The sequence below is a fragment of the Triticum urartu genome, chromosome 7A, assembly GCF_056163025.1.
Source record: "Triticum urartu cultivar PI428250 chromosome 7A, HENAU_Tu73, whole genome shotgun sequence".
NCBI lineage: Eukaryota > Viridiplantae > Streptophyta > Magnoliopsida > Poales > Poaceae > Triticum > Triticum urartu.
Genome location: NC_141879.1, coordinates 38,557,855 through 38,578,067, shown reverse-complemented (window position 1 = coordinate 38,578,067; position 20,213 = coordinate 38,557,855). Strand labels below are relative to the sequence as shown.

At 45.8% G+C, this 20,213-nt stretch overlaps 1 protein-coding gene across 1 annotated transcript; it reads right to left on the bottom strand.

Moving 5' to 3' along the window:
- Positions 1-249: 249 nt before the first annotated feature.
- Positions 250-17,412, bottom strand: LOC125530982 (uncharacterized). The gene is made up of 7 exons (XM_087531698.1): positions 16,932-17,412; positions 11,886-11,954; positions 11,743-11,797; positions 11,372-11,545; positions 11,175-11,234; positions 10,862-11,065; positions 250-510 (listed from the first exon to the last, which is right to left on the bottom strand). Exons 3-7 carry the CDS (start codon positions 11,785-11,787, stop codon positions 250-252), a joined length of 744 nt encoding a protein of 247 aa, XP_087387824.1. The 5' UTR covers positions 11,788-11,797; positions 11,886-11,954; positions 16,932-17,412.
- Positions 17,413-20,213: the final 2,801 nt, after the last annotated feature.

Genomic DNA, 20,213 nt, shown 5'->3' with positions numbered 1-20,213 from the left:
TCAAGTAGCCCTCTTCTAACAGCATTTCGGGCATCAAGATTAGCTCAAATGAAAATGATGCAATGGAATGAAATGATGTACTCTCCGAGATGAACATTTTGATATGCTATATGCATGAATCGGAGCTACGGATGCAAAGTTACGGGGCCTCGAACAGGGGGCACTTGAATCTGCAATTCCGGGAGTTAGTAAAAAAAACACCACCTAGGGTTACTGTTCACGGATCCCAGATCTAGCTCACATCACTATTCACGGCGGCACGCACTGTAGCAAGTCGAGGACGAGGTTGCCGGACTTGGCAGGGTCTTCGCCGGAGATCGCGGGGAGGACGGCGGAAGGCTGCGGGGTCCCAGACTTGACGGCGCCGGCGGCTTGGAGACCTCGGGCGGCGCCGGCGAGGCCGGAGCCGGGCGGCGCGACGAGCTGCGCGGGGCGGCGCGGCGGACTCCAGCCACCGGAGCGGCGGGGCAGACGAGGTGGAGCGGCGGAGGCGGCGGGGCGCGGCGCCGGCTACAGGGAAGAGGAGGCGGGCGGCGGCGCGGCAGATCTGGGCCGCGGGGGCCCCGGATGTGCCTCGCGGGCCTTGGCGGCGGTGGCAGCAGCGCGCCACGTGGCAGCTTGCCACTGGTGCGGGCGGGCGGCGGACGGAGTGTCCGGCGCGTCGGAGGGGATTTTTAGGGTTTCGGAGGTAGGAGGAGATCCGAAAACCCGGGGGAACTTTAAATAGGCACAGGAAGAGCTAGGAGAGTCCAAATGAGGTGCGGTTTTCGGCCACGCGATCGTGATCGAACGCTCTAGATCATGAAGCAGAGTTAGGTGGGTTTTGGGCCAAATTGGAGGGGTGTTGGGCTGCAACACACACGAGGCCTTTTCGGTCCCTCGGTTGACCGTTGGAGTATCAAACGAAGTCCAAATGATACGAAACTTGACAGGCAGTCTACAAGTAGTAAACCAAGGCCACTTGCCAAGTCTCGGTCCAATCCGGAAATGTTTAATCCCCACACACGAAAGAAAGCTAGAAATGACCACCGGAGGAGAACGAAGCGCCGGAATGCAAAACGGACAACGGGGAAAATGCTCGAATGCATGAGACGAACACGTATGCAAATGCAATGCACATGATGGCATGATATGAGATGCATGACAATATAAACAACACACGAAGACAAAGACCCGAACCCGAGAAAATAAATATAACTTAACGCCGGAAACGGCAAGAGTTGGAGTACAAATTGGGAAAGTTATATCCGGGGTGTTACAACACTCCACCACTACGAAAGGATCTCGTCCCGAGATCTAGGACTGAAAGAACGCCGGGTACTCAGAAAGGAGGTGATCCTCGCGTTCCCAGGTAGCTTCACGGTCGGAATGGTGTGACCACTTGACTTTGAGAAATTTGATTGACTTGTTGCGAGTCTTGCGTTCAGTCTCTTCAAGAATAGCAACTAGGTGCTCACGATAGGAAAGATCTTCTTGGAGCTCAATGTCCTTGAAGTTGACTGTGCGGTCAGGAGTCTTGAAGCACTTTCGAAGCTGAGAGACATGGAACATGTCATGAACATTTGCAAAGTTTGAAGGAAGCTCGAGTTGATAGGCGAGGTCGCCTCTCTTGCTGACAATTTTGAAAGGTCCCACGTATCTAGGGGCAAGCTTCCCTTTGATACCGAAGCGACGAGTACCTTTCATAGGAGAGACGCGGAGGTAAACATGATCTCCGATCTCGAAAGCCAAATCACGGTGCTTACTATCATAGTAGCTCTTCTGACGGGATTGGGCTGCTTTGAGGTTATCACGAATGACTTTGCACATTTCTTCTGCTTCTGTGATTAAGTCATTACCTAGCAGCTGACGTTCACCGGTTTCAGACCAGTTGAGAGGGGTACGGCACTTCCTGCCATACAGAATTTCAAATGGGGCCTTGCCCGAACTTGCTTGAAAACTATTGTTGTAGGAGAATTCTGCATAAGGAAGACAATCCTCCCACTACATGCCGAAGGAGATCACACAACCCCTGAGCATATCTTCAAGAATCTGGTTGACACGCTCGACTTGACCGCTTGTTTGAGGGTGGAAAGCTGGGCTGAAGGGAATGTTCGTGCCCATGGCCTTCTGAAAAGAATCCCAAAACTTGGAGGTAAAGATGCTGCCACGGTCTGAAGAGATCACCTGTGGGATACCATGCAGAGAGACAACTCAGGAGGTATAGAGTTCCGCCAATTGAGCTGCAGTGATCGACTCTTTGATAGGCAGAAAGTGAGCCACTTTGGTGAGTTTATCGATGACAACGAATATAGCATCATTGCCATGCTTGGACTTTGAAAACCCAGTCACGAAGTCCATTTCAATGTGGTCAAACTTCCATTCTGGAATGGCAAGAGGTTGGAGGAGACCAGCTGGCCTTTGGTGTTCTGCCTTCACTCTTCTGCAGACATCACATTCATTCACGAATTGAGCAATCTCGCGCTTCATTCGAGTCCACCAATAAGCTTGCTTAAGGTCCTGATACATCTTCGTGCTCCCAGGGTGGATGGAGAGGAGAGAATTGTGAGCCTCGTTCATGATCACTTTACGAAGTTCACCTTTGGGTACAACAATTCGATCCTCGAAGAAGAGAGTGTCCTTGTCATCAAGGCGGTAGCACTTGTACTTGTGTTGACTCTTGGCAATCCCAATCTTCACCTTTTTCACCATAGCATCAAAAAGCTGGGCTTGGCGAATCTGGTCTTCCAAGGTAGGAGAGACTTGAAGGTTGGCGAGGAAACCTTGAGGAACAATTTGCAGATTAAGTTTGCGGAAAGCTTCACAAAGCTCGGGTTGATATGGCTTAAGAATCAGACTGTTGCAATAAGCTTTCCTGCTCAAAGCGTCAGCAATCACATTGGCCTTGCCTGGAGTATACTCGATACTCGGATTATACTCTTGAATCATTTCGACCCATCGAGTTTGCCTGAGGTTGAGATTAGGCTGAGTGAAGATGTAGTTGAGACTCTTGTGATCAGTGAAAATGTCCACTTTTCTTCCCATAGAAGATGTCTCCAAGTCAAAAGAGCATGCACAACTGCCGCCAACTCGAGATCATGAGTGGGGTAGTTCTTCTCATTAGGCTTCAACTGGCGAGATGTATAAGCAACAACTTTCTTCTCTTGCATCAAAACTGCGCCAAGACCTTGGAGAGAGGCATCACAAAATACCTCGTACGGTTTGGATTCATCAGGCAGAGTCAGAACTGGAGCAGTGATCAATTTCTCTTTCAAGGTGTTGAAAGCAATATCACACTCCGAAGACCAAACGTACTTGACGTGCTTCTGAAGAAGATTTGAGAGAGGCTTCGCGATCTTAGAAAAGTTTTCAACGAATCTTCGGCAATAGCTTGCGAGACCGAGGAAACTGCGGAGTTGCTTCACGTTCTGAGTAGGTTCCCAATTCACAATTGCAGACAACTTCTCAGGATTCACGGCAATGCCCTTGGCAGAGATGATATGACCAAGATAAAGAACCTCATCGAGCCAAAATTCGCACTTGGAGAACTTGGCGTAGAACTGATGTTCCCTGAGCTTATCGAGTACCAAACGCAAGTGTTTGGCATGATCTTCATTGTTCTTCGAGAAAACCAGAATGACGTCGAGATAGACCAAAACGAAGTCATTGGTGTAGGTGTTGAAGATGAAGTTCATCATGCGAGAGAACGTCAGAGGAGCGTTGACAAGGCCAAAAGACATGACAGTGTATTCATATGAACCAAAGCTTGTCCTGAAAGCCGTCTTGGGAATATCTTGCTCATGGATTCGAATCTGATGATAACCCATACGGAGATCAAGCTTGGAGAATACTTGAGCACCTTTGAGTTGTTCGAACAGCTCATTGATGTTGGGAAGTGGGTATTTGTTCTTGATGGTCTTCTTGTTCAATGGACGGTAATCAACACAAAGTCGGTCCGTTCCATCCTTCTTCTTGACAAAAAGAACACCACAACCCCACGGAGAAGAACTAGGCTGGATGAGACCCATTCTCTCGTGCTCATCGAGTTGCTTCTTCAGCTCCTTCAACTCTTCGGGTACGAGCTTGTAAGGACGCTTGCACACAGGTTCCGTGCCAGGCTCAAGATCAATAACGAATTCAACTGGCCGGTGTGGAGGCATTCCTGGGAGCTCTTCTGGAAAGACGTCTTGATATTCACAAACGACTGGAATTTGCGAGATAGCATCCAGTTCACCCTTCTCATTGAGAGAAAACAGACGGATGGTATCATCACGAGCGGCAAAGACAATTACATCCTCAGACGAATGAGTCAATTGAATCTGCCTGGCTGCACAATCAAGCTGAGCCTTGTGCTTAGAAAGCCAATCCATTCCGAGAATAAGATCAATATCCGAGTCACCAAGAACCGTTGGAGAAGCCAGAAACTTGTAGTCACCCAAAGTGATAGTAACATCCGGAACGATGGAGTTAGCATGCATGCGCTTACCAGGAGAGACAACTGCTAAAGGACTAGGCAAGACTTGTGAAACCAATTCATGCCTATATGTAAACGGTCTCGAGATGAAACAATGCGATGCACCAGTGTCAAAAAGAAATTTAGCTGGAATATCGTTAACAGGAAGGTTACCCATGATCACATCTGATGAGTCCTCTGCCTGAGCTGCATTCATCAAGTTGACCTTGGCGTGCTTGGGGTTTTGCTTGACCACAGCTGTACTTGCCGATCTCACAGGAGGAGGAGGAGGAAGACGCCTCTGGTTGAAACACTTGTTGGCATAGTGACCCTTTTCTTGGCACTTGTTGCACGTGACCTCTGAAAGCGGACGGTGGTACGGAGCACTCGACCTTGGAGGTTGAGACAAAGTCTTGTTCTGAAAGCCAGGGTTGGGTGGGTGGGAAGAACCACTGCCACCTTTGCTCTTCTGCTGATACGGCTGACGGAACGGAGGAGGAGGAAGCCAATATTTTTGTTGCTTGGCCACTTGAGTAGAGGAAGAAGGAGTAGCATCTCTGACTCGCTTCTTGGAAGCATCACACCTCAACTGAGCAGCCTCTTGCTTCAGTGCCATGTTGTAGAACTCATCGTATCTCAAGGGCTCAAAGAGGACAAGAGCGAGCTGAATTTCTTCTCTGAGACCACCCCTGAACTAGTATATCATGCTCTTCTCATCAGGTACGTCCTGCTTGGCAAAGTGGGCGAGCTTCTGGAACAACTTGTTGTAGTCATAGACAGACAAAGAGCCTTACTTCAAGTTGCGGAATTCCTGACGCTTACTTTCAACCACGCTTTGAGGGATGTGATGAGCTCGGAAATCTTGACAGAATTCATCCCAAGTGATCACACGTCCACCTCTGGAGTCCTTGTACTGCTGGCACCATTCTGCAGCTTGATCTTTGAGTTGGAAGGAAGCGAACTTGACGAAATCTTCAGGCCTGACGTTGCTGCACTCAAAATGCTTACACAGATCCACAAGCCAATCGTCAGCATCGGTTGCCTCAACACAATTGCTGAACGTCTTTGGGCCATTAGCACGGAACTGGTTCACTGTAGCAAAGTGATTCTGATTGTTGCCTTGATTCCCTTGGCTGCGTTGATTGCGCTCTTTGAAAATTTGCATGATCAACTGTGTGTTTGCATTGGTTGCGGCCATCACAGCTTGCCATGCCTCCGGAGGAGGTGGAGGTGGTGGCGGATCTTGATTTTGATTCTGACTAGTGCTCTTAGCGGGAGCCATCCTGAAGAGGTTGACCACCGTTAGCACATAGACAGATAAGTGAAGCTGAAACCAACGGAATGAAAATTGCAACATAAAGTCTTCACATCCGAACAAAATGAACGAATGCATTCCTCTTGAAGTGGTCACATATCCATAAATTGAGAAGCCACGTTGAATTAAGGTAGATAAATAAATCAACAAGGTACGGCTCAAGAACGAATAATCGGTAAGAAATCCCGATCTCAAACCAATATCCGTGGAAGAAGAACTAGAGCTACAAGAATTCCCACCTATGAAACTCCCAAACCTTTCCGGTTATGCAATCAGGTGTTGGGGATACAGAGGAAGCATAATATCTCACCCAAACCAGCAAATCCTACATCCAGCTGTATCCATCCTTCAACACATAACCAAGAAACCTTCAGAAACCATCTACCTCAACCTTCGAAAAGCATCCGTTGTACAAGTTATGGCGATACTCCCGAACTCCCGCCCCAGTACTGGGTGGCGTCGAGGTTATCTCACCAACGAACTGCATAAAAGAGATTTTCGATGTCGGCGTACTAAACTCAGGTATTCCAGAATTGTAACGATAAAATTATGATGACAACACCTCAGAGCTCAACTCCCCGGGACACTTCCACTAAACCCCTGACAGGAGGCACCAAGACAATGTTCTCATCATAAAACCATCGGAACGATTCCAAGATACCCGCGTGATCCTAAATTTTTTTTAGTGAAATTTGAGAAGAGAAGAGTCAAAACTCTACGTCAGGATGCCTTACCAGAGCGATGAGGAGACTGGGAAGTAAAAAGAATTTCTAAACTCTCCGATATATAATTCCTAAATGACTCAAAACATTTTTCTAGACACAACTCGGCTGCTAAAAACGATCAAGCAATGGGGCTCCTAAGGTCGGGGAAGGCTCTGATTACCAACTTGTAACACCCTCGATGCGACTATATCTCCCACGTGTCGAGGCACGACTTAGAGGCATAATCGCATTGAAGGCATATGTCGCAAGTCAGGCAATCATCACAAACATCCCATGTGATATAGATAATGATAAGGGATAACATAGTTGGTTACACTCGCCACGTCAATCGAGTACATAAATAACATACATCATCCAAACACTCATGGCCCGACTACGGCGCCAAAATGAAAGATAACCCAACAAGCGACATGGTCCCGATCACCCCCAACAGGGCACCACTACTGATCATCAGGAAAGGAAACATAGTAACGCTGAGAGTCCTCGTCGAACTCCCACTTGAGCTCGTACGCGTCACCTGGAGCGGAATCACATGGACCTGCATCTGGTGTAATAGTAATCTGTGAGCCACAGGGACTCAGCAATCTCGCACCCTCGCGATCAAGACTATTTAAGCTTAAATAGGTAGGGGTAGGGTGAATATAAGTGGAGCTGCAGGAAGCGGCTAGCATATGTGGTGGCTAACTTATCCGCAAAAGAGAGCGAGAAGAGGAGGCAAAGAGCGAGCGAGAAACTAGAGAGCAACCTGCGCAAACATTACTCTAACACTGTATCCACTTCCCGAACTCCGCCGAGAAGAGGCCATCACGGTAACACACTTAGTTGATTCATTTTAATTAAGTTAAGGTTCAAGTTATCTACAACCGGACATTAACAAATTCCCATCTGCCCATAACCACGGGCACGGCTTTCGAAAGTTCAATCCATGCAGGGGAGTCCCAACTTAGCCCATGACAAGCTCTCACGGTCAACAAAGGAATAGACCTCCTCCCAAGACGTTCCGATGAGACTCGGTATCTCGGTTCTTCAAGACACTTTGACAGGTTAAAACTAATCCAGCAACACCGCCCGAATGTGCCGACAAATCCCGATAGTAGCTGCACATATCTCTTTCTCTGGGCACACTCAGATTGTCCTAGGTACGGGTAGGCCGGCCCAGAGTTGCCCCTGGTGGGCACCGGCAGCTGACAGGTGGACCAGCACTCAGAGGAGCACTGGCCCGGGGGGGTTTAAATAAGATGACCCTCGGGATCCAGAAACCCAAGGGAAAAGAGGCTAGGTGGAAAATGGTAAAACCAAGGTTGGGCATTGCTGGAAAAGCTTTAATCAAGGCGAACTATCAAGAGGTTCCCATTATAACCCAACCGCGTAAGGAACGCAAAATCCGGGAACATAACACCGATATGACGGAAACTAGGGCGGCAAGAGTGGAACAAAACACTAGGCGAGAGGCCGAGCCTTCCACCCTTTACCAAGTATATAGATGCATTATGATAACAAGATAATATGATGATATCCCAACAAGTAAATAAACATTCCAACAAGGAACGGCCTCCAATATTCACCTGCAACTAGCAACGCTATAAGAGGGGCTGAGCAAAGCAGTAACATAGCCAATCAATGGTTTGCTAGGACATGGTGGGTTAGAGGTTTGACATGGCAATCTGGGAGGCTGACAAGCAAAAGGTAGACATCGTAGCATTGGCATAGCAAAAGAGCGAGCAAACTAGCATAGCAAAGATAGTAGTGATTTCGAGGGTACGATCATCTTGCCTGCAAAGCTGTCAGAGTTGACTGAATCCTCGAAAGCAAACTCAACGGGCTCCTCGTTAGCGAACTCGTCTCCCGGCTCTACCCAAACAAGACAAACAAGCAACAAGGACACAATCAACCACGTGCAAGGATCAATCAATAAGATGCAATGATGATATGCTATGCGGGATGCGATGCGGGATGCAAAATGCAAGATATGACAGGAAATGCATGAACCTGGCCTCAACATGGAAATCCAAGTGTTCCACTGGAAAGATGATATGAAATCGCTTGAAAATGATATAAAGAACGCCGGAATCGGAGTTACGGTTTGGAAATGGCAAGCGATTCAAAATTGGCACCGGTCTGCGATTTACAGCAAGTAGGCATATAAATGCAATGAGATGACCATGCTACAGCACTCAAACATGGCAACAAAATACATGGCAGGGATGCATTCAAGATGCTTAACAAAAGTCTAGCACTGAGCCATGGCCAATTCATCCATTAACCGGTTCAAACAAGCATGGCAAAAACGCAAATGGTAAACATATCTCAGACTTAGTGAAATTAACACTTGCCTGAAATTTAACACGGAGTAGCACTCTTCGGAGCAACAAAATAACATGCTACAGGACCTGAACATTACAAAGTAAAACATAGCATGGAGCTACTCAAATAGCTTAACAAAAGTCCCTTAGTGACCTTGAGCCAAAAGGGATCAGAAAATATACTAACAAGCACATGAACATAGCAAAAACATAATCAGTTTTCAGACTTAGTGAAAACTGGCACATGCTGAAACATAACTCAAGTAGGCATGTTTACGACCTCGATGCACTCACCACGATGCAAGTCATGGCAACACAAGCATACATCCATAAATAAGGCACAAAATTCAAGCTATACATGGCAAGAACAATGGCATAGCATGCACGGATCAACTACAACATCACCGGCAAAATTGCAAACAAGTTGACAATCTGCCCAGATTCACAACGAAGCAAAAGTAGAGCTCAATTGACTCAAGCTAGGGTGCTCCATAATTGCAAACAAAGACATGGATGGATAGAGCACTACAAGATTAACAAAACTCCTTTACTGATCATCCTTAAAAGAGGCACGGATCACTAGGAAACAACATGAACATGTGGCATCATGAGATAAACGATCCCAGGACTTGGTGAAATTACTAAGTCCCTGAAAACAGAGTTACCGAGTGCACCACTTTGCAAGCTTGCACTATTCACCACACACATCACAAAAATACATGGGTTGCACCTCTGGAAAAGATGACAAAACCCTTAACAAAACATATGTAGAGAATCAGGGCATCTCATGCACACAACAATCATGGCAAAAATGACAAATGTCTAAGATGGAGTAGCAGATCTGACAGTTAACTCAAGTAGCCCTCTTTTAACAGCATTTTGGGCATCAAGATGAGCTCAAATGAAAATGATGCAATTGAGTAAAATGATGTACTCTCCGAGATGAACATTTTTATATGCTATATGCATGAATCGAAGCTACGGATGCAAAGTTACGGGGCCTCGAACAAGGGCACTTGAATCTGCAATTTCGGGAGTTAGTAAAAAAAACACCACCTAGGGTTACTGTTCACGGATCCCAGATCTAGCTCACATCATTGTTCACGGCGACACGCACTGTAGCAAGTCGAGGACAAGGTCGCTGGACTTGGCAGGGTCATCGCCGGAGATTGCGGGGAGGACGGCGGAGGGCTGCGGGGTCCCGGACTTGACGGCGCCGACGGCTTGGACACCTCGGGCGGCACGGGCGAGGCCGGACCCGGGCGGCGCGGCGGACTCCGGCTACCGGAGCGGCGGGGTAGACGAGGTGGAGCGGCGGAGGCGGCGGGGCGCGGCGCCGGCTGCGGGGAAGAGGAGGCGGGCGGCGGCGCGGCAAATCTGGGCCGCGGGGGCCCCGGATGGGCCTCGCGGGCCTCGGCGGCGGTGGCGGCGGCGCGCCACGTGGCAGCTTGCCACTGGTGCGGGCGGGCGGCGGACGGAGTGTCTGGCGCGGGCGAACAATGTCCGGCGCGTCGGAGGGGATTTTTAGGGTTTCGGAGGTAGGAGGAGATCCGAAAATCGAGGGAATTTTAAATAGGCACAGGAAGAGCTAGGAGAGTCCAAATGAGGTGCGGTTTTCGGCCACGCGATCGTGATCGAACACTCTAGATCATGCAGCAGAGTTAGGTGGGTTTTGGGCCGAATTGGAGGGGTGTTGGGCTGCAACACACACGAGGCCTTTTCGGTCCCTCGGTTGACCGTTGGAGTATCAAACGAAGTCCAAATGATACGAAACTTGACAGGCGGTCTACCGGTAGTAAACCAAGGCTGCTTGGCAAGTCTCGGTCCAATCAGGAAAAAAAGCTAGAAATGACCACCAGAGGAGAACGAAGCGCCGGAATGCAAAACGGACAACGGGGAAAATGCTCGAATGCATGAGACGAACACGTATGCAAATGCAATGCACATGATGGCATGATATGAGATGCATGACAACGAAAACAACACACGAAGACAAAGACCCGAACCCGAGAAAATAAATATAACTTGACGCTGGAAACCGCAAGAGTTGGAGTACAAATTGGAAAAGTTATATCCGGGGTGTTACCCAAACCCCCCTGGGTACAAGACAGCCGACCAGCTCCAGCAGATAGCCAAAACAACGGTTCCTAACAAGCTGGACCCTGTGGTGGCTCTTGCACATGAGATTGACAATCTCAGAGAAGTATGGCATGCTGCACCGGCTGTAAGCTTTAGTTGCAATCTCATCAATGGTGGCCTTTGTTGTGGTTGGGTCAATCCTTGCTCTCTGCTGCAAAAATATATAGAAGGTAAAAAGGTGTATGAATTTATTTGAGCTGGAAAACTATAAAAAAATCGAACCCCAACTGATGAAAAAAAAAGAAAAAGTAGTGATGTACCTTCTTTTTTCGTTCCAAAAGAGCTTCCCGTCGTTCTTTCCTTTGAGCACTCTTACTCAGCTGGCGGAAGGAAAAACAAAAAAATCCATTAGGTTGGGGGCAAGAAAAAAAGGCAACAATTCATGCATTATCTATTTTTTAAACAAGAAAAACAAGAAAAAAGAAAAGTGAATATTTATAGATAAAGTGATACACACCGAAGTCAGAACTTCTTCATACAGCAAACCCTCTGATGCTTCAGTGTCAGTGATCTCGACATCATAGCCTCTCTCTTCTAAATCAGTATCTTCAACACACTTATCTCTGCCTTCTTCATTTCTATCACTCCCAGGTTTCCCTCCTTCAACTTCAAAAACTGTACCTGTGTGCGGCTGTATTAAAAAAGTGCATATGATACATTAGTGTTGCAAGTAACTTCTATCTCTTGGAACATACTCTAGGCCAAAAAATATAAACAGCAAATACAACACACATATGTTCCAGGTAACTTCCTTCTTTGCTCATGCTTACAGAAAAACAAAAGCAGTAGACATTGTAAGCATACAAAGGGTGGTTGCATTTAACATACCACATTGTTTAAGCAATCTCTTGTTAAGTCTTTAGACTCCTTCATATGATCCTGTCTGAAAAAAAATGATGATGAGATTCAAAAAAAAAACTGTGCAAACAAGGGGTTAAATCAAAAACACAGAAAAAAGACCGAGTACATACAGTTTTAAGCTGTTGACCTAACCCTTCTTTCAAGGAGGACTCGGTTTTAGTTTCGATCCCGCGTTCAATCTACATGCAGGCATCCATCACACTACTGATAAAAAAAGAGGCACTAATCTATCTAAATATATATCGCAAAAGTGGATTAACACAGAAACAAAAAAGGAAGACAAACATACCACTGGATACCCTCTCAAATTTTACTGTGGTAGTGAGCTAAGAAAAAAAGAAAAATTGCACAAAAATCATTCAATAAAGTTATGCATCAGAGAGTGTTGTGTCGATCTTGAATCTAAATTCAGATTAGGGGAAATCAAACACAAAGATTGAGATCATTTCAGTTAGTAGGGCGGGCTTGAGAAAAGATGCTGCTTAGTGAGATGCAGGAGGCCCAAGACAAAAAAATCCATATAAAAAGAATCTGGGAGTGTTTCTTTTACTAGTTACGAGTACATTAACAAATCCCAAACGTGCTTTGCTTTGGGCTTGCTTCATCTTAGCCGGCAGCTTTGGGATGATGATAATTTCGATGTTGGCAATATTACGAGATGCCCTAATTAGCCGTGATGAATAGCGGCAATCTCCTATCTCCAGAGAGACAGAAGGTAGTTGACTAGAAAAAAGGGTAAAAACTATCAACTACAGTGGGATTAAAAAACACTTGTGAATGATGTTGTTTCCCTTCCTGCACTAGTCTCTGAAGATAACAAAATCACCAAAAGCCTCTAGGGATAATACAAAAATTTGATTAGAAGACATGTAACGTATCTTCAGAAACCAGCGAGAGAAAATGAAAAAGCATGTCTCACCCTCGACTTGAGTGATAGAACGGAGTCTGGCTAGAAACGGCCAGCAAATCAACTATGACATACTATCTCTTCAGTACAAAGACATTTTTAGAGTAAAATAGTACTATGTATAACCCCACACTGGCGCAGCCTGATGTATAACACCACACTGGCCCCAAAAAATCAATTATCTCAGTATGCCGAATGCCTCAGAAAAATCCAAACAAGCATTGGCAATGCTCGGTGCAAGCAGGGAACTGAGCAGACATCAGTAACAACTAAGTACGAGTACATCACAGCAGAATTCAAAAATAGTTACCTTCGAAAAAATACGAGGTCGAGCTAAAACAAAAGCACTAATTCGCTCCCCTCAGATTCGTGATTCGCCCCAATAAAAAAGCAGAAAAAAATACTTGTAACTAGTGAGGATGGTTAATCCGTTCACATATTTCTACTTGTAACTAGTAAAAGGAAACACTCCCAGATTTCCTTATGGAAAATGTAAAACATCAATTGTCTATTTTTGGTAGTTCAGACAAACAAAACCAAAAACAGGCACTACAAATGCAACATTTCATGAGTTGGAGACAGGAAGCCAAAAAGCGGGACAGCTTTGGGAAAAATATATGTGGAAAAATTGATGTTGATATGATTAAGAGATGCTGTATTTAGTTGTGACGATCAGCAGCAAAATCTTCCTATCTCGAGAAGACACAGAAGGTAGCTAAAATCCATCAACTACAGTGTTTAAATAACTAACAGTTGCAGATCACTTGCACGGGAGTATTACAGCAAGGCTGACCACTTACAAGCATGTTGCTTAAGAAATTAAGACATATCTACTAACAATGAACTTGCATACTTCTAAAATTCACAACCACAGAATGTCTATTGACAGTGAACAGAATTAGACTGACGCTCTCATGGAGCACAAAAAAATTCAGACGCAGTCCTACCAAGTTCCCCATCCCGCTGACCGGGCGCGGCGCTGGCTGGGGTGGCGCCGGAGAATGATGGAGAAGACGGACGCGCTGCCCCTTCCCCCTTCTCGTCGGGCAGCACCACCGGCACCCACCATCTGACGGACCACCACGCCAGTTACCCATCCCGCTGCCCGAAAACACACCAAAAATCCCTCTTCCGGACTTGCAATTTCCTCTCGGAATCGTGATTCTCAACAATTATGAACCCTAGACTACAGAAAAATTGACACCCGCAGCTCGGTTTCACCTCGATAGGGGAAAAGGGGTCGTAGCTCAGCTCACCTCATCAGTAGGGCACGAGGACTCTGGAGGGGCGCCCGGATCGCCGAGCATCTCCTCACGGGCGTCACCGAGCATCTCGTCGCCGTTCTGACCAAGAAAAAACAGTGTACTTGTGAAAAAAATGTTTGTAAAAGGACATGCAACTAGGCCCCATGTCTCTCGACGCCGCCCCCTTCGACAAAACAAAAGCCCCCCTAGTTGCTACCAATCTAGAAGACATGCAGTTGCGTGCCTACTATGGGACATGCAACTAGGTCCCATGTCTCTCGACGCCGCACCCTCCGACAAAACAAATCCCACCCGCTAGTTGCGAGCAAAACTAGAAGACATGTCATTGCACGCCTAGTGTGGTACATGCAACTGGTCCCCATTCCTCTCGACGCCGCACCCTTCCGACAAAACAAAGACCCCTCCCCCCCAGTTGCAACCAAACTAGAAGACATGCAGTTGCGTGCCTAGTGTGGGACATGCAGTTGGCACCTCTCCCCATACAAACAAGAAATTGAAGTCGAGTTGTAACCAAGTTATAAGGCATGCAATTGCGACCAAGTTAGAAGACATGCAGTTTCGTGCCTCCTGTGGGACACGCAACTGGGCCCCATGTCTCTCGATGCCTGCCCATCCGACAAAACAAAGGGTCCCCCCCCCCCGAGTTGCAACCAAGTTAAAAGACATGCAGTTGTGTTCCTAGTGTGGGACATGCAACTGGGCCCCATGCCTCTCGACCCCGCACCCCTTCGACAAAACAAAGACACCCCCCCAGTTGCGACCAAACTAGAAGACATGCAGTTGCGTGCCCATTGTGGGACATGCAAACTGGTGCCTCTCCGCATACAAACAAGAAATGGAAGTCGAGTTGCAACCAATTTATAAGGCATGCAGTTACGACCAAACTAAAAGACATGCAGCTGCATGCCTAGTGTGGGACATGCAACTGGGCCCCATGCCTCTCGACGCCGCCCCCTCCAACAAAACAAAGGCCCCTCCCCCAGTTGCGACCAAACTAGAAGACATGTAGTTGCGTGCCCATTGTGGGACATGCAGCTGGTGCCTCTCACCGTACAAACAAGAAATGAAAGTCGAGTTAAAACCAAGTTATAAGGTATGCAGTTGCGACCAAGTTAGCAGACATGTAGTTTCGTGCCTCCTGTGGGACATGCAACTGGGCCCCATGTCTCTCGATGTCAGTCCATCCAACAGAACAAAAGCACCCGCCCGAGTTGCGACCAAGTTAGAAGACATGCAGTTGCGTTCCTAGTGTGGGACATGCAACTGGGCCCCATGTCTCTCGATGCAGCCCCCTCCGATAAAACAAAGACCCCCCCCCCCCCAGTTGCGACCAAACTAGAAGGCATGCAACTGCGTGCCCATTGTGGGACATGCAGCTGGTGACTCTCCCCGTACAAACAAGAAATGGAAGTCGAGTTGCAACCAAGTTATAAGGCATGCAGTTGCAACCAAGTTAGAAGACATGTAGTTCCGTGCCTCCTGTGGGACATGCAGCTAGGCCCCATGTCTCTCGATGCCGGCCCATCCGGAAAAACAAAAGCCCGCCCGAGTTGCGACCAAGTTAGTAGACATGCAGTTGCATTCCTAGTGTGGGACATGCAACTTGCCCGATCTCTCTCGGCGCTGCTCCCTCTGCCAAAACAAAGGCACCCCCTAGTTGCGGCCAAACTAGAAGACATGCAGTTGCGTGCCTGGTGTGGGACATGCAACTGGGCCCCATGCCTCTCAATGCCGCCCCCTTCCGACAAAACAATGACCCCACCCTCCAATTGCGACCAAACTAGAAGACATGTAGTTGCGTGCCCACTGTGGGACATGCAACTCGCGCCTCTCCATGTACAAACAAGAAATGGAAGTCGAGTTCCAACCAAGTTATAAGGCATGCAGTTACCAGTTGCTACCAAGTTAGAAGACATGCAATGCCGTGCCTCCTGTGGGACATGCAGCTGGGCCCCATGTCTTTCGATGCCGGCCCATCCGACCAAAAAAAAGCCCCCCTCCCCCCCGAGTTGCGACCAAGTTAGAAGACATGCAACTACGTTCCTAGTGTGGGACATGCAACTTGCCCGATCTCTCTCGACGCCACTCCCTCCGACAAAACAAAGGTCCCCCCTAGTTGCGGCTAAACTAGAAGACATGCAGTGGCGTGCCTGGTGTGGGACATGCAACTGGGCCCCATGCCTCTCGACGCCGCCCCCTTCCGACAAAACAAAGACTCCCCCCAGTTGTGACCAAACTAGAAGACATGAAGTTGCGTGCCCATTGTTGGACATGCAAACTGGTGCCTCTCCCCATACAAACAAGAAATGGAAGTCGGGTTGCAACCAATTTATAAGGCATGCAGTTGCGACCAAACTAAAAGACATGAAGTTGCATGCCTAGTGTGGGACATGCAAATGGGCCCCATGCCTCTCGACGCCGGCCCCTCCGACGAAACAAAGACCCCCCTAGTTGCGACCAAACTAGAAGACATGCAGTTGCTGCCAAACACAATGCGGCCATCATTAGCAGTTTGTATGAGATTTTTTTTTGAATCTGCCACCACCCACACAAATACCGACCAACCCCCTGTTCTTCAAACGGCGTGGCAGTAGCAACTTTCTTGGGTATTTTCTATGCATCATGGAAAAAAACACACAAAAAAGAGACAATTATGTGAGTGTTTTATCAAAACCATGAAACTTTCTTTGGTCTTTGAATCATTTCAAAGAAAAGGGTAAAAAACAATTTAGATTTTTTACTTGAAAAGCATACTGAAAAAAAAACTGAGCATGAATACATGTTCAAACATACTTGCAGATACTAAAAACTCCTGCAAAAAAGTCTTATATTTTTAATTATGCAATTTCCAGCTCAGAAATCATATTACCCCGCCCCTTCTCTTTCCTAGGAATCAGATTTGCATTATGTGTTCAGATATATATACTTGTAGCATACCCATACAAAAGAACTAAAAGAGAAAAAAGGAAAAAAGAGATACATACCATCATGCCCAAACGAATGTCTGTCCTTGTGAGGCGGTGAAAGAAAGGAAACCCGATGAAATCATCACTGAGAGGCAGCGGCCCTTGTAGCTGAAAACCCTCTGTCTCATTAAGCAGAAGCACCATAGTGCGAACAATGCCTTCACCACCATCACTTGAAGCTTCTCCATCCTCATCATCTGAATATGAATCTTCAATGGGATCACCCTCTTCCATAGGCTGTTCATCTTCGGAGCCGTTGCCCACCTGGATCACACAAATAGCTGCCCTAGGCGAAGGTTCATCCAGGAAGAACACCACCATCTGACCCTTCCCCAGCTTGTTGTCATCATAGAACTTCCTCCAACCTCTCCCATACATAGCGCTCTTTGTACGACCCTTGTAACACTTTACAGTGTATGTCCGTTGGTTTGCCACAAACATCACCCTATCTCCTGTCACATTGTTGAAACGGGCCCTTTCATTGCAAGGCACAACCTGATTTGAACACACATAAAAAACTAAAAAATACAAAAAGTTAGGAGTGACGTCACGACAAAATTTTTGAGTATTGTGATGACATTAGTACAAAAAGTTAGGAGTGAGTTACCCCTGCATTGTTGGACTCCTCCCATGCAAACATGCTGAAACCACTTCCCTTGCTCTCATAGTTGCAATGGTTGAAACAAACTCCACAAACCTCCTGTGCACATCCAAAAAGGAAGCAAAAAATAAAATAAATTAGAATGTATAACTCACTAAAAATAACAGTTTACAGTGCCATTTCTTTGTTCTCAGATATATATATATATATATATATATATATATATATATATATATATATATATTTCACCATGTATTCATGCAGCTTTATGATTGTGAAAAAGCCCAAAAACTATGCTTACCAGATGGTACAACCAAAAAAAATTACATATAAAAAATTACTTCTGCTGTAAAAGACTAGTGGTTCAGTTTTGGGAAAAGAGAGAACGAAAAGTATTGATGTACATGTGGTTACTATTACACTCTTCTGAAATAGGAAATACAAACAAAAAGAAGTTTTCAAATAGCTTCACACAGGGCCCATCAGGTTCCTGAAGTTAAATCCCTGCCCACCCAAATGACAAAATCTTGCTTTTAATACGTTTTTATGACTAAAATTAATTCACAGAATGATGCTAATCCAGGCTAAGATGTTTCATTTTTTGCCACTCGACAGATCAGAAAGTACTCCTGTGAGGTCATGAGTCTAAACTCTGAACTAAAAGTACCTACATAGAAATTGGTGGTGCTACTAGTACTACCTCCAGTAAAAAAAATACAAAAAGGTACTAATCACTCTGTTATAGCTACTTGGCTTTACTGCTAGTTCTAATCAGTGCCACATAAGTAACTAGGTTGCCCTTGAAAAATCTAAAAAAAAAGAGAAACTAGCAGATTTGAATCAATCAACTGATCGTTAGTTGACTATCTATGATAGATCCTAGCGGATTTGATCAAGCAAACTTGGTGCTAACTTTGAACATGCATATTTGGATCAGGTGCTCTAACACTGCACAAAAGTGAAAAGTGTACAAAGACATACAATGTTAGGCTCAAGTGCAACAAAAAATCAGCAAAAAATGCAATAAAAAAATACAAGAGGCTATGAAGATATAAAACAGCACTAGCAATATGCCTATACTAACTACCACTGGAAGTGACACTATGAACATAGAAAATGGTAAAATGAAACTATGGTTAGTAAGATGAACATACCAACAAGTCTGAAACTATATTCAGTCGTATGAACGTACCACTGCAAGTTTGAAACTATGTTCAGCAAAACGAACATACCACTAAAAGTCTGAAACTATGTTATGTACCACTGAAATTCTAAATCTTAACTATGGACATGGCAATCATCTATCATGAAAATGTACAAAAAAGCTATGAAAGTCTGAAAGTCTGAAACTACTAGTCAACTGAAACTACTAGTCACTGAAAGTCTGAAACTACTAGTCCACTGAAACTACTAGTCACTGAAAGTCTGAAACTACTAGTCCACTGAAACTACTAGTCACTGAAAATCCTTTATGAACGTATCACTGGAGTCTGAAACTACTGGTCAACTTCCTCCGGTGAAAAAAGATACATCATCCTCTACTTTCACTGGGAATGATTTTGCATTCTATTGACACACAAAAACAAAAATACAAAAATCTTAATGATAGAAACGCTATAAACAAAAACAAAAAATCATGTAGATTACTTTAATCAAACAAGTATCCATGAAAAAAGAAAAAGGGATCTACATTATATGCATACATGCAAACCCTACATATACCACTAAAATTCAGCATGCATCTTGATACACACGAACACAAAAGAAAAATGAAAAAAAAATCTAATAAAAATACAAGTGCTACACACTGGGGGGCGATTCTCAACTTGAAACTACTATGCGTATTACTTGATACAAAAAAACCTACAGCCCCACTCAGATCTATTGGGGGTGCGTGCAAACAAAAAGAAAAAAACACAAGCAAAGCTTCTGGGACTCACTTGACCAGATGCACCGGCCATCCTTCTCTCTGTCTGGTAGTGCAGGAGCGGTCGGATCTGAAGGTCAAAGAACCCCTCCGGGAACACCAAGCACTTGTACAGATTTGGGAGAGGGAGAAAATGGAGAGAGTGGAAAGGATAGAGATGAAATGACTGCTCGCTCCCCTCTTCATAATTACCCCGGTGCCCGCTCCCCTTCCCTTCCAGCGGCCCGAGAAGAAAAAAAAACAACGGAAGAAGCCCATCCCGAGACAAACTGCCCAGCCCACAAAACCACAAACGCTTGCCCGCGGCCAAGCTTCGACGTAAAAAAGGAAACGGGCCGGTTCGCGTCTTAGACAGGCCGAAAAAGGACACAAAAGCGACCAACGCGAATCTACAAGCAAGAAACAGATCGGACGGCTAACCAGTCGACTGAGACTTCGTGAAATCTCAGTCGACTGATTTTTAGCAGCGCCGTATCGGTAATGTTATATTTTTGTTAACAGCTAGCACGTTAAAGCATCTTTTTTAGAAAAGGAAATATATTAATATCACATCTTCTACATCGACTAATGCATATAGCTATTCTTTATTACAAGCACAAAGCTCCTTAGATGTATCTTAACCTTGGATCGATGTCACACAACAAGCCGTACTAAATGCCATTCTTATTAGGAACTACCTGTAGCAGTACAATTTCCGTAGTAATATAACCTCTCGTAATCAACCGCTTGATAGACGCACAATACCAGGTGAATGGTCCCAGTTGTGAAGATA